General features: G+C 40.9%; 1 protein-coding gene across 1 annotated transcript in view; it reads right to left on the bottom strand.

Annotated features, from left to right (window-relative positions):
* The window catches only part of trpc5a (transient receptor potential cation channel, subfamily C, member 5a), a 97,173-nt gene that overhangs the window by 18,708 nt on the left and 63,606 nt on the right, over positions 1 to 14,859 (bottom strand). Inside the window, exons 11-13 of the mRNA XM_053343779.1 lie at positions 11,592 to 11,792; positions 10,750 to 10,871; positions 1,299 to 1,494 (exon numbers count right to left, since the gene is read on the bottom strand). Of these exons, the coding sequence (XP_053199754.1) occupies positions 1,299 to 1,494; positions 10,750 to 10,871; positions 11,592 to 11,792 (519 nt within the window). The remainder of the gene's footprint in view (positions 1 to 1,298; positions 1,495 to 10,749; positions 10,872 to 11,591; positions 11,793 to 14,859) is intronic.

The following is a 14,859-nucleotide window of genomic DNA, read 5'->3' as shown; positions in this document are numbered from 1 at the left end:
TTACAGTCCATTTAGTCCATTTACCATTTTACACTACAAGTTTCATTCACCCATTCACATACACTCATCATGACAGGAGCTACCACGCAGGGGTTAACTAGCTTGTCCACCTGTGATAGTGCTGCCTTTGTCAGATGAGCTCATACCTTTCTTGGTGAACTCTTATTTCTAATTTTTCCTGTTTTTGAGAACAAGAGACATCTGTAACCTTATCTGGGATTGATGTTTGTTCATGTTTTCTTCTTTTTTTCTCTTCCTATTTTCTTATGTCTGTCTTACTTCCTGTGAACTTGTAAATAAAAATGGTTTGTTTGCCTCAGTAAAAACATCTGAAGTATCTTGCCCAAGGACACATTGACCTGCTCTACTTCCTGAGCCACAGCTGCCACAGGAAATATTACTTATCCTGATGTTGTCAGCTCAACAAAAAGATCAGCAATTGAAAGGTTTGAGAAATTTGTAGGTAATTCTTCTGTAAAACTTGAAGGTCCAGTTTCTCAGACAGATATTAAGACTACTCCCAAACTCAAGACAAGATTCTGTGGAAATATCCATTAAGAAACAACTCTAGTTTTGGATAAGACTTAACCCCCTGTCTGGGAAATCAGCTGAAACACTTTCTATCACAAGAAACAGATAATATGACAGTTAATACCTACAACTGGCTGCCTCAATCATATCACACTGCAGGAGATAAAATATGCAGCAGAGACCTGAGAGAAACAGAAATAACAGACTTTTGCATCGTTGCTCTCCTGTCTTGTTGTGTTACGGAACAAAAGCTTTGCTAAATTAACTTTTTAATGCTTCTTTAAACTATCTCTCTCTCTCTCTCTTTCTGTGCTAGAGTCTCTCTCAGAGCTGCAAATATTAAACCTGCTTTCTCCCAGATGCTAAATATCAAGACACAATTTCCTCTGCTGCAGTGGTCAGTCTGTGGTAATAAATCAGCTGCAGTGCATCAATTTCCACCCTCTCCTCACATATTTAGAGCCTCTTAAACTGGAACATTTTAAATGAAGAATGATGAAATTTGGCTGTTTATTGCATAAAAAGGGCCACAAATCTTAAATAAACATCCCTCCTTGTCTTTTATGGTATTTGATATAAAATATGTAACAATTAGTAGTAGTTTATATTGGCTTAAATGACTCAATTTAATTTAAAACCCAATAAAAGCAGCACATAATCACAGCAGGGAAGCAACAACCAGCAATTATTTGGGATATTTCCTGCCTGAAAATGATGAACTTCCCCTCATTTAACTAATCATTTCAACATTTCTTTCTCTAACTCACAGCGATGAGTTGGTAGGAGTTGTTCATCATGGCGATCAGCATGTTGAGCAGAACCACCAGCGAGATGACATTGTAAGTCCCGAACATGGTCGCCCCGACGTACTCTGTGAACTCGTGCCGGGCCTTCACGTTGGTGACGTACAGGTTTAACAAACCAAATATGGACCAGAAGAGAGACTGGAGAGTCTCAAATAACCTGCAGAGACAAAGAGAGTGAAAGCATTAGTGAAACACTGTAACCCTTACATGCCTTTGGGACCAGGCGGGGAGTTCCGGTCCTCTGAAATGAAGCCAACACGGAAGTAACTTAGAACTGCATTCTATCAAAAGGCCACCAGGGGGCGACCATCTCTATACAAGTCAATGGAGAATTCACCAACTTCTCACTTGATTTCTAACCTCAGTAAACGTTTTCAAAATGTGTTTATGGCCTCAATCGTTAGTTTAAAGCCTTCTTCAATGCAGTATGATGTTCATTTGTGACATTTTGGCCTCCCTGATTTTATATGTGACGATAAAGCAGGGTATGCATTAGGGCGTGGCTACGTCCTGATTGACAGGTTGATTGACCAATGTCCTCGAGATCAAGCCCTCGCAACCATAGCAACCTCCCCGCTCCGCCCATGGCTCCGCCTCATGCCCATATAAGTAGAATCTGTGTTTATATTTTTCCCAGCATGCACCTGAAATTTTCAAGATGGCGCTGCCTAGATTTGAAACTATTGGCTTCCGAGCAGCAGTCCACAAACCAATGGGTGACGTCACGGATGTTACGTCCATTTCTTTTATACAGTCTATGGTTGGGACTTATTTTATCGTTCATTTAAAAGGAAAGTGTAAATGTAAGGAAATAAATAGTTTTATAATCTGGTGATATAACTATTATACAGTAAAATAAACCCACTGTCCCCCGTATGAGAACATTATTCATTTCAAACACTACTTCCTGTTCCTTAGTTTTTGTACTTATCAGGTCCTCCTAATCCCAAATGTCGAGGAGATTTTAAAATTGCATATCAAACAAAAGCTCAGGGAGGTTAAGTTTCAGGAGAATTTAAGGCAGCAGTGATAATACACCAGAGTATGATATTGATATTTCACAGTGTAGGGGGGGGGGGGGATTAGGGTTGGGAGGGGGGGGCACATATTTGAGTGAAACAGGAATTTTCATTTTTCCATCCTTTATCCCTTCGTCTTCCCATCATCTCACTCTTTTTTTCCATCATTGTGTTCATGTGGTGACATGCGGAGGTTATTGAATTTTTGATGAAGCAACAATTGGGGGTTGTAGCTCGCCCTGATACTACATCACAAGACCGAAAGAGGGGGGGTGAGAGAGAGAGAGGGACAGAGAGAGAGAGAGAGAGAGAGATAGAGAGAGGGAGACAGAGAGAGAGAGAGAGAGGGACAGAGAGAGAGGGTTTTTTTTGTCTGCAGGGTGTTATATTTGTGCTTCATAAAATATTCAACACTCAGACATTTATTCTCATTGCGGTGTGTGTGTGTGTGTGTGTGTGTGTGTGTGTGTCTGTGTGTGTGTGTGTTTGTGTGTGTGTGTGAGATCACTATATCAATCAGAGCATATGAGCTATATTTATGTGTGTGTGTGTGTGTGAAGGTGAGCTATGTTTACATGTATGTGTTTGACGTGAAAACGAGAGAGAGAGTCAGAGGACGAGAGACGGAGGTGTAAATGAGGAGAAAGCGGAGGGAGGAAGAGGGGGAGGAGGAAGAGGAGGAGGAAGAAGGGGGGGAGATTGAATCAACGATGAATGAAGCAACGGAGCATGATATTGCGTCGTTGCTGAGTTATGAAACGAGAGAGAAAGAACGACGTGATGAATTTTAAAAAAAAGAAAGAAGAGGAGGTCGATGAACAGAAAGAAAAGGAGAGAGGTGGAAAAAAGAAAAGGACAAATGCGATTCTATCTTTTTCTCCATCTTTCTCTCTCGTAGCGTCGGTCTTCTCTTCAAGCACAATTTAATTATCAGTTAATTAATTACTCTTCTCTTCTGTAGGAATCTTCCTTTTGATTCTTCTTATCTTCTTTCTGCTCTCTCTCTCTCTCTCTGCCTGTCCGCTCTCCTCTTTTTCACACACACTCATTTTTTTATCTTCTACATTTCTCTCTCTCCTTCATTTGTTTTTTTATTTTACATGTTTGAATATTTTTCGTTTAACAAGAATTTGATTGTCTTTTTTTTTAGTTTCCTTTTGTTCCTCTTCTCTTCTGCTCCTTTCCTCTTCATTCGTTTTTCTCATTTCCTCTCTTTTTCCTCCTGTTTCCTCCTCCTTGTTTCTTGTTTCCTCACTTCATTCCCTCCCTTTTTGTATCTTGTCATTTCTTCTCCTCTTCTTCTTCTCCTTGTTCCCTCTCCTCTCTCCCTTGTTTCTCGTCTCCTCTTCTTGCTTCCTTTCCTCGTTTCCCCCTTTTTGTATCCTCTCTTTTTCCTCCCCTTGTTTCCTCTCCTCTTCTTGTTTCCTCACTTCATTCCCTCCCTTTTTGTATCCTGTCATTTCTTCTCCCCTTCTTCCTCTTTTCTTCTTCCCTCTCCTCTTTTTGTATCCTCTATATTTGAACCTCCCCTCCCCTTTTTTCTTGTCTCCTCTTCTTGTTTCCTTTCCCGGCCCCCCCCTTTTTTGTATCCTATCATGTCTTCTCCTGTTTCCTCACCTCTCTTCATTTCCCCTTCTCCTTTTGCATCCTTTCAACTCTTCTCCTGTTTCCTCTCCTCAATTCTTCTTCTCCTTCTTTCCTGTCACCTCCTTATTTTCCCTTCTCTCTTTATCACCTGTTTCCTCCTTGTTTCTTCTCCTTGTTGCATCTCCTATCTTGATCTTTCTTGTCATTTCTTCTTCTCCTTCTTTCCTGTCGCCTCCTTTTCTTTGCTTCTCTCTTTGTAACCTCTAATATTTATCACCTGTTTCCTCCTCCTTTCCCCCCCTCTCCTTCTCATTTCCTCCTCTTTCTCTCCACTAAGCCGAGTCATAAACTGCTACAGCTGATCCTCACAAACCACTCAGTCATGTCACTGTTATACTGTAGTGCTGCCGTTGTGTGGGAGGCAGGCAGGCTGTGTGTCTGTGTGTGTCTGTGTGTGTGTGTGTGTGTGTGTCTGTGTGTGTGTGTGTGTGTCTGTGTGTGTCTCTGTGTGTGTGTGTGTGTGTTTAGACTTGGCAGCCCGACAGCGTGCAATTAAATCATTCCAGCCTATAGTGCTTATCTTGCTCATGAATATGTAAGATTCACTCTCTCTCTGTCTCTGTGTGTGTGTGTATGTGTGTGTGTGTGTCTCTGTGCTTCTCTGTGTGTGTGTGTATGTGTGTGTATGTGTGGTGTCTTGGCACTACTGTACACTTAAATCACCGCAGCCTGCTGTGAATATGACCGACTGCAGACTGTTTATCACACAGCGCAGCAGTGGATCACCGCGACCTTCCTTCACACAGTGCGCTATCAGCTGATGTGAGAGCAGCTCTGCAAATAAACTCCACTCTAATTCCCAAGTTTCTTTTTCCAGGAAGTCCAACCTGCGTTAAACGTCAGAAACACACTTTCACTTCTGGTTTCCTCGATTGCAGCTCCTGCTGTGAACTTCACTCGCTGCAAACATGCATATTTTCGAATGAGTCCTTTAACCCTCCTGTTGTCCTCGAGTCAAGGAAGGAAGGGAGGAAGAAGGAAGGACAGAGGAAGGGAGGAAGGAAGGAAGGATGGATGGAAGGATGAAAGGGAGGAAGAAGGAAGGAAAGATGGAAGGATGGAAGGAAGGATGGAAGGAAGGAGGAAAGGAAGAAGGAAGGAAAGGAGGAAGGAAGGAAGGACAGAGGAAAGAAGGAAGGGAAGAAGGAAAGGAAGGAAGGGAGGAAAGGAGAGGAAGGAAGGAAAGAAGGACAGAGGAAGGGAGGAAGGAAGGATGGATGGAAGGATGAAAGGGAGGAAGAAAGAAGGAAAGATGGAAGGATGGAAGGAAGGAACCGTCAAAACAGACAGGGTCAATTTGACCCGAGAGGGCGACACGAAGGTTAAATAGTTGTAGTAGTAAAGTTAGGACAACTCTAAGGACTCATGACTTATTCATTATTCATTCATATTAAAAGGATTTTCCATTTAAGAATTTTACCATTATTATTCATTTAAAGTGTAAAATAGTCTAAAGCACCTCACTTAAAGATCATATCACAGCTTAGTGTCAGTAGATATTGTACAGTTAGTATTAGACTACAAAAGGATGCACAGGTACTAAAACTGGAAAACATACAATCAATGAGGCAGAAGTAAGAAAAACAAAAAGGCAAAGTAAATGTATATATTTTTTAGTTCTTGTGTTCTTCAGTTAAGAAAAACTTTTTTTGGGTGATATTGGATTTAAAAAAAAAAAAAACTGGCATGTCTTGTCTCTTGTCTGGTGAGTCCCAGCAGCACTCAGGCTGAGGGTGAGAGACATAGAGAGAAGGTGTTTAAATCCAAGAGTGAGAGAGAGAGGGTGAGAGAGAGACAGAGAGAGAGAGAGATAGAGAGAGAGAGAGAGAATGAGAGATAGGGAGAGAGAGAGAGATAGAGAGAGAGAGTGTGTGTGAAAGAAAGTGAAAGAGTATTTGCAGCAATTGTGTTTAGGAGAATGCTGAGAGAAATACACACACACACGTTTCATGGTGTCAAACGATGTAGCACATTAATGGTGATAAGTGTGTGTGAAGTACAGGAGAGAGAGAGAGAGAGAGAGAGAGAGAGAGAGAGAGAGAGAGAGAGAGAGAGAGAGAGAGAGAGAGAGAGAGAAGAGGAGGGACGACACCTGGGGAGAAACAGGAAATGATCTTGCGCTATAACCCCTCGAGGTCGATAAGTGTGTGTGAATTAGAGAGTGAAGTAGCAGGATTCACACACACACACACACACCCACACACCCACACACCCCCCCACACACACACACACACACACACACACACACACAGAGAGGAAATAATCCTAGCATTGTAAACTCATGAATGTTGATGCGGGCCCCGGTTTGCCCGCGGGGCCTGCGATCACTCTGTTTGCATAATGCGTCATCTCAGCCGTCACCGTGGCGATCAGCATGCTCATTTAGCTTCAGCGTGAGGCTGATTTCTCTCCGACAGACTCTGATGCACCGGCGGCGTATCGGGACAGACGTAGAGATGAATCCCGCAAGCATCTACAGCACAGACAAAGATCTGCTGAGGAGGATTACACGAGTACGCCTAAAAAAAAAAACCTCATGACTTTAATACTTTGACGCTCATATTTCAAATCTGCTCGTCTTTTCAATATTCAATCATATTTAAGATGCTTTAACCCTTGTGTCGTCCTCCCGGGTCAAATTGACCCCGTCTGTTTTAACTGTTCCTTCCTTCCTTCCTTCCTTCCTTTCCTCCCTGCTACCTTTGTTCCTTCCTTTGTCCTTCCTTCCATCCTTCCTCCCTTCCATCTTTCCTTCCTTCTTCCTCCTTTCCGTCCTTCTTCCTCCCTTCCATCTTTCCTGTCTTCTTCCTCCCTTCCATTCTTCCTCCCTTCCATCCATCTTTGCTTCCTTCTTCCTCTTTCCCTTCCTTCATTCCTCCTTTCCTTTCTTCTTCCTACCTTCCATCTTTCCTTTCTTCTTCCTCCCTTCCATCCTCCCTTCCATCTTTCCTTCCTTCTTCCTCCTTTCCGTCCTTCTTCCTCCCTTCCATCTTTCCTTTCTTCTTCCTCCCTTCCATCCTTCCTTCCATCTTTCCTTCCTTCCTTCCTTCCACCCATCCATCCATCCTTTCTTCCTCCCTCCCTTCCAACTTTCCTTCCTTCCTTCCTGCTCCCTTTCTTCCTTCCTTCTTTCTTTTGTCCGTCCTTCCTTCCTTTCCTTCCTTCCTTCCTTCCTTCCTTCCTTCCTTCCTTCCATCCATCCATCCTTCCTTCCTTCCATCCATCCATCCATCCATCCTCCCTTCCTTCCTTCCCTAGAAAATCAGACATATCTTCAGTCTCCTAAACATTACAACCGATGAGGAAGAAGTATTCTAGGAAATAATCTGTAATATGACTTAGATTAAGTTTTTATTAAGTTAATTTAGTTCATTAGTATTCTCTACAATATTCATGACACCTAAAGCATTATTAACTGTCACATACTCTTCATATTTCACCCTCATAATTACACCTCTATGCAAAATGTCACAAATCCTTCAACACCTCATCAGTCAGTCTCAGGTCAACGTGTGATTATTACTACATGAAGCTTTCAGAGAGCAGAGAGAGTTCTTATTCTTCAGTTTTTATACTTTATATTTCCAATTTTGTATATTTGGTGTTACATTATGAAAGTTAAAAAAGACAGAAAAAAGGTGGTTAAGGTGTTTTTACTGCTCTAAAGTTTAAAATTGGGTCAAATTTAAAGGTTAAAGGCACACTCCATTGACTTTACATATGAATATCTAGTTACTTATACCAAAAAAAACATTCAGTTGCATTATGGGAAATGTAGGAATATATAGTGTTTGGATTTTTTAGGAATTAAAAGTCAGTAAAATCTGTGTAACATCTGGTCTACTCTAAATGAGCTGCGGTCCTCATCTGTGTCTACACTGGATCTGTTTACACATCTGCCACCGAGCTGCTGCTGCTGCTGCTGCTGCTGCTGCTACACACAAGACATTTCATTCACAAACAGCCGTTACCATCACTCTTATCTGGGTTAGGATACGGAAGTGTACTAGTTACCTTATTTAAAATGTAATAAGTTATGTAGCTATTATATATATTGATTACTTTTCCACCAAAATCTGAGTCCAGCTGTTTTTAATGGATACTGACATGATTTATAAGGGAGATAATTTCATATAAAGCAACATTTATCTCTCATTGTAAAATGTATTCATTAGTTCATGTAGATTTTGGAATATAAAATAAAGATATTTGATGAATAAAGTGGGTTTAATTGGTACTGTGACTCCATCTAAGCTCATGTGTGCTCCAAATAAACCCACATCATGATTTATTTACTAAATATTAAAAAAAATATTGATTTCAAATAATTAAAAACAGCAATATATGTATTTAGTAACATGTTAAATACCCCTCCTTAGCCTAATCTTAAAGGTCTGACTTCAGATGTAACCTCCTTTGTAATCATCAACATCTTCATCAGTAACTTTAATTTAATTAGAGTACAGATTACAGTTACATTTATTTTGTAATTTGGTTAAGTAACACTGTTCGATATAACTAGTTACTCCCCAACACTGGTTGCTATGTAACTAAAGAGAGAACAGATTTTTTTTTTTGTTAGTTTTTGTCACAAAGAGGAGAGACGATAAGGGAAATATATATATAGAGAAGTGGAGGCGAGTGAACAAAGCTAACTTTAGATTAGGACCCTTCCATATCAGACAGAGTTTGATTTTCATCTGCTGACTGTCAACAGCTAAACCCAGACTGGACCTGACCTGCTCCCATCAGTCATCACGCCCCCAAATCATATTAAAACCTGGCTCAACACTCGTCATGTGTCTCATAGTGGCCACAATCCCATCAGACTACATGATAATGTGTTGATTGTATTTAATATCTATCAAGGTACATTTCTTTTTACCTTTAATGATAAGAGACACAATAAAAAGTTGGAAGTGTAATCTGTTGTTTTGGCATCGGTTTCAGTCCTATCGTTGTACCGAGCGCTTTACTTTAATGGAATCAATTGCAGATCAATACGGCTATTATCTAAAACAAACCACAGGTCTCATCAATATTCGGACCACTGACTCGGCTTTGGCTCCTTCTCTGCCTCCCTCAGCAAAGACACTCTGCATGTGTGTGTGTGTGTGTGTGTGTGTGTGTGTGTGTGTTGCAGAGCTGCCATATGAACCATAATTTAAAGTTGGCTTCTCAGTAAAGCGAAACCCTCCGACTCGCCTTCCACATTTTCGAAATTCACCCGTCTCGCAAAAATAACACATTAATATTCTTCACGTCTCCTGAATGAGCCTCTGGTTCTCAGCCTGAGCTGCTGCTTGACACCAAAAAATCGTTTCCATATCATTATATTATCTGGTGCAACGACGCATAAGAGGAGTGTGTGTTTGAATTATGGGCGATGCAGCGGCGGCTCCACACACACACAGACACACACACACACACACACACACACACACACACACACACACACACACACACACACACACACACACACAGACAGACACACAGCACTTGGACAGGATTTGATTTTCAGGATGATGTTTAAATTATTGTTTGAATCACTAGTGAAAAAGGAAGACGTTATTTGAGCCTTGAATGACGAAACAAGACATTTCAGGAGTATTTAAGGATCTACAAGAACCATAAAAATACTGGAGACACTTGTAATAGGATTGAAATTTATATTCTGGGATTAAAATATTTAGATTTACCTTCTTAAAGAGGACGTATCATTAGCATTTCCAGCTCTATATTTATAATCTGGGGCTCTACTGGAGTATTTTTCCAGTTATAAACTCTTATTTATCATATATTGGTCCTTTATGTAGCGCCTCAGTTCAGCCTCTGTCTCTTAACAGGTCGTTTTAGCTCCTGTCTCTTTAAGGCCAGCCCCTCCTCCTCCTGATGATCCCACTCTGTTCTGATTGGTCAGCTTCAGGAAGTGTCTGACGCTACGTGTGCTAACTATCACAGTCAGATTTCACTACTTTTTTCTCAAATACACGTTGGAGCTGAAATACGATCTGAAATATGCAAAAAATGGAAAATTCAAACAACCTCTACTACAATGATTAAGAGACAGGCAGCTGTATGTTCATCTTGTGCTTTGGAACTATGACTATGTTTAGTATATCCTGGAGAACCAACTTAACCTTAATGGCTGACCTTAAAAAATCAGTATTGTACCAATTAGGGACACAGCTTCTGTCCCTTAGTGAACTGGTTTTAACCCTATATTGTTGTTTTCCTGTCGACTGGGCAAATTTTTTTCCTACCGGGTCAAATCCAGTCTGGTTTAACTGTTTCTAAAGCATAAGGTACAAATTATCACCCAGTTTTGTGTTAGACCTTTTTTTAGCCAACTTCATTCCAACTTATTATCAAAGGCTTTACACATATGTTTGGAAATTATGGTCAATAGGCCTCATCTGAATTGAATTAAACCTCATTTTTGAGCCTCCCAGGTCAAGGAGGACAGACAGGAAACAGGAGGGGGGGGAGGGGGGTGACATGCAGCAAAGGACCTCCAGCCAGGATTCGAACCGGGGTTGGCTGCGTATATGGTATGCGCTCTAACCAGTCAACCACCTGCACGCCCTTATACGTCATTTTTGAGCTAACACCTGTTGTCCTCCCAGGTCAAGGAGGACAACAGGAGGAGGGTTAAGTCTGGTTTGTGTCCCCGAAAGTGGCTTAAGTCAAACACACACACACACACACACACACACACACACAGATATATTAGGGATGGTACTCACGTTGAGAAGGCATTGTTCTGCCTCTCACAGCGAATTCCCTTGCAGTTGTTGGGCTCCTCTGAAGCTTGTGTCTCATAGTAGAAATACAGCTGGTTCAGACCGTTTGCAAACGCCAGCAGCACCTGCATAAGAAAAAACACTCATGAAATTTTTATACTAAACACTAAACATCATTATTCTGTTGGGTTTTCTTTTCTAAAAGCAACAACTATACAACCACACTTTTTTTTGAAAAATGAGTCAATTTTGTGTAGGGTTTTGTTTCTTTCTCTTTTTTTTTCCTTTTTGAAATGAACAAATCTAACGTTACATTATGTTACACAAGGATCGACCCTGTGGTTCCTGCAGGGCTTTTTGAAACACACACACACACACACACACACACACACTCTCACACATACAGCTTTCACCTCAAAAAGGACTCAAGCGCTACAGCATCATGAGTAGTGTTACATAAGTGAGCATGAAGCAATGTGGCTTGTGCGCCTCGGGGCTCTCTGGGATTGATTTTAGGACTTGGGGGAGCCGAGCAATTCACATGTGGATTGCGTTGTAGGTTAGTTGCTCCCTCGAGAAGGAATTAACGAGTTCTGAATGTAATGAATAGGCCTGTAATGTCCTTCTACAACCAATCAAGGGTACAGAAAGCTGAGGGTTTTGCTCGCTCTCACAATCATCAAAGATACAAGAGTGCAGGGGGTGAAAAGGAATAAAAACTTCAAAGGAAACAAAACAGTCTAGAGGTCTCTACTCATCTTCCATGTCTACATCTGTGTTGTAATCTGTCCAATAAAAAGGCACAAAAAACATCTAAAAAATAAAAGTCAAACATATTCTTTTACCAGACAGTAAATGAAGAGAAACTTGAGGATATCCAGCAGCATCCGTCCCAGCGAGATCTGCAGTGGCCCGAGGTGTGAGTTGGCGGTGAAGAGCGAGATGAGTCTGAGCGAGCTGAAGATGTTGGCGATGGCGAACAGAGCCTCGGCTATCAGCGTCGGGTGCCACATCTCCCACTCCTCCCTGGGACGAGAGGAGTTGTACTGGAAGGAGGAAGAGAGAGATGGACGAAGAGAGTGGAGAGAGGAAGGATTTCTGAATTAGAAACAAATGTGTAGCTAGACTCTTTTTTTGTGTCTTACTGGAAATTAAATTAATAGTTAGCTATTAGCTTCATCGCTGTACATTCACTAAGCTAGCATAGCATTAGCCCAAAGAGGAAATATAAACCTTTTCAACAACTACAAACCTCCCTATGTATGTTATTTCATCAACGTTGAAGCCATTTTGTATTGGGTTCATTATTATGTGTGTATGTTCATGGGTGTAGTTCCTCGTTTGTCCAGTAGGGGGTGTATAGAGTAACGAAAGATTTAAAAAGCATACAGGTTTTTTTTTACTGTCAGAAGTAAAGTAATGTTATGGATTTTGTTATGTGGATATAAAAGCATTTTGACAGCAATCTAAACTGTTGATGGACCCAATCATGTAATAAAATACCATACTGACGCATGGCTATGTATATTTGAGCTGAATTATTCATGCTGCACAAACAATATGCATCAACATGTCAAAGATAAGTTATTACAGTCATCATTTTCTTGTTAGACAGCAACGACACATTTTTAAAAAATCACCTGGGTTTTATTCAGAGTTGGGAAATAAAGCGAAGCTGCCAATGTTACCATGACAACGACTTCTGCTTGATACCTGAAATCGATCCTTTTTGAACCCAGAGCTAGAAAATATGACTATTTCCATTTACTTGCTCACTTGGTATCAATATCACTTTAAGGGTACTTGGATTGGTATTGCTATCATAATTTATACAACGACACTCAGCCCTATACAATATATCAACTAATTAATTGTTTGTGAAATCATTATGTCTTTACTTCTACAAGTGTTAATTCCACTAGGAGTTGTTTGAAGTCACCTAAGATAAAGCTACGCTGTTTTTTTAGGTTTTGCGCTAAGCTAGACTAGCTCTTCTCCACCTATCTCTCAATATTATTATCAGTATCTTATCTTACTGTCAACTAATCATGAAACAAATAAATAAATAAAACCAACATATACTTTATTAACTATCAACAAACAAGCACAGAAACTAGCTAAGATGCAGCAGCACTTAGATGGTTTGCAGCGCTGTTTCCGAAACTTCATACATGTTAAACTGCTTCTGCATCATTGCAAGTGTTTGTTTGCTGCCTACTACTAAAATATCATGATGTGCAACTCAATGTAGATTTAAGATACACAAATCTGCTCCATTGTTGACCAAAAACAATTAGAAGATTAGTTTCGAGAAAAAGAAATATTGTTTTGCTTAAAATAAAACCAAGAGAATAAATAAAAAGGAGGAAGACACAACGCTGTAGTTTATTTTGACTCAATCTCATATGCTCTGCACCTGCCAGAATACTCACTACAGCATTAAATATGTATTAATCCACTGTTGAAAATAGTTCCCAGCAGATGCATTATTTTCCTCCTGTGTGACTAACATTCGCTATGGGCCCATCTGTTTTAGGAAAAAAAAAAGAAACTATACATTTGTGACCATTTTTGAAAAGATTTGTGTGCTTAAGGGGCTGAGTGTTAGCCGTAAGGAAATTGGAAAGTATCGAGAGACAGACTAATGCACTCTTAAGTTTTGGTGTATTCATGTTCTGACAACAGGGAGAAAAGAAAAAAAAAACAAAACACTATTATTTTCCCTTTACTCTCAGAGAGAAAGCAAGAGTTTTCCCCATAATGTCACAGCATTCAAAGATAAACACCCTTTTTTTAATATTGTTCTCCAACAACCCACAAATTGACTAAAACCACTTGTCTTTTTAAACTTAATACAGTAAAGTGCAGTCTTTATCTTTCTTTCTCTTTCTCTGACCTCCCTCATCCTCTTTGTCTACCAGCTTTCCTCTCAACCTGACACTTCCACTCATCTCTCTTCTTTTCCAGCTCCCTCCCTCTCTCCCTCCCCCTCTCCCTCTCCCTCTCTCTCCCTCTCTCTCTCTCATCCCGCCATCTCTCTCCACATGTCTCGGTTTTCTCATGCTCGGCTTCCTCCTCATTCCAAATTCAGCCATTAAACTTCCACAGGACTTCTGTCTTGTTAACTCTGCCTCTATTAGCATTCACCCTCTGCACACACACACACACACACACACACACACACACACACACACACACACACACACACACAGAGGCAGAGACACACACGACTACACACACACACACACTCTCTCTCAGAGCGACAGCCGGAAACAGAAACATGCACACAGATGCACACACTCATTAATTTATAGACTCTTGCGCTTCCTCTCAGATGCACTCTCTCTCTGTGTCACTCACTCTCACACACACACACTCACACACACACACACACACACACACACACACACACACACACACAACAATACACACACACACACACACACACACACACACACACACACTATGACAGAGCAAAATTCGGGACTGTCAGCTCTCTGGAAGGAGTTTAAATATTCAAATGGAAAAAAGAAATGTGGAAAATTTCAGACTAATATTCTCATGATACCGCAGCTACGACGTACATCGACGACGCACATCTACAAACAAACCAATCAGGGTTAGTCCAAAAATGATGGAGGTGAAACAATGAAGAGGTTTGTGTGATTTTTGCTGCATTTATTATTATCTGTTCACTTGTATTGTAGCGACTTCCTTCCAAAAGTTCAAAAAGGCTGCGTTCACACTGCAAGCCCAGATCCGATTTTTGCAAACCAGATTGAAACCACCTTCGGGAGGTAGTTTGGACAGATGTGTCTGAGTCTGAATAGCTCCAAACACTCATATCGGATATGACTGTCCGTGACGTGTCTCTACGTCTCTACACCACGTCACTCTATGTGACACCAGACTCACGCTTATTCCAGTTGTTGTTGCTAGGTGATATCACTGGAGGACTTATTCCAGTTGTTGTTGCTAGGTGATGTCACTGGAGGCAACGGAGGACGTCGAAAACATCAGTCCATGGACAGAGGACCAAACCACATTGAATTATATGACATCACACAATACCCACTAGATGACGTTACCATAGCAACCTGTCAGATTGGTCAT

The sequence above is a fragment of the Scomber japonicus genome, chromosome 22 (genome assembly GCF_027409825.1).
Source record: "Scomber japonicus isolate fScoJap1 chromosome 22, fScoJap1.pri, whole genome shotgun sequence".
Lineage (NCBI taxonomy): Eukaryota > Metazoa > Chordata > Actinopteri > Scombriformes > Scombridae > Scomber > Scomber japonicus.
The sequence above is the reverse complement of the archived record's forward strand: the minus strand, read 5'-3'. Positions and strand labels throughout refer to the sequence as shown.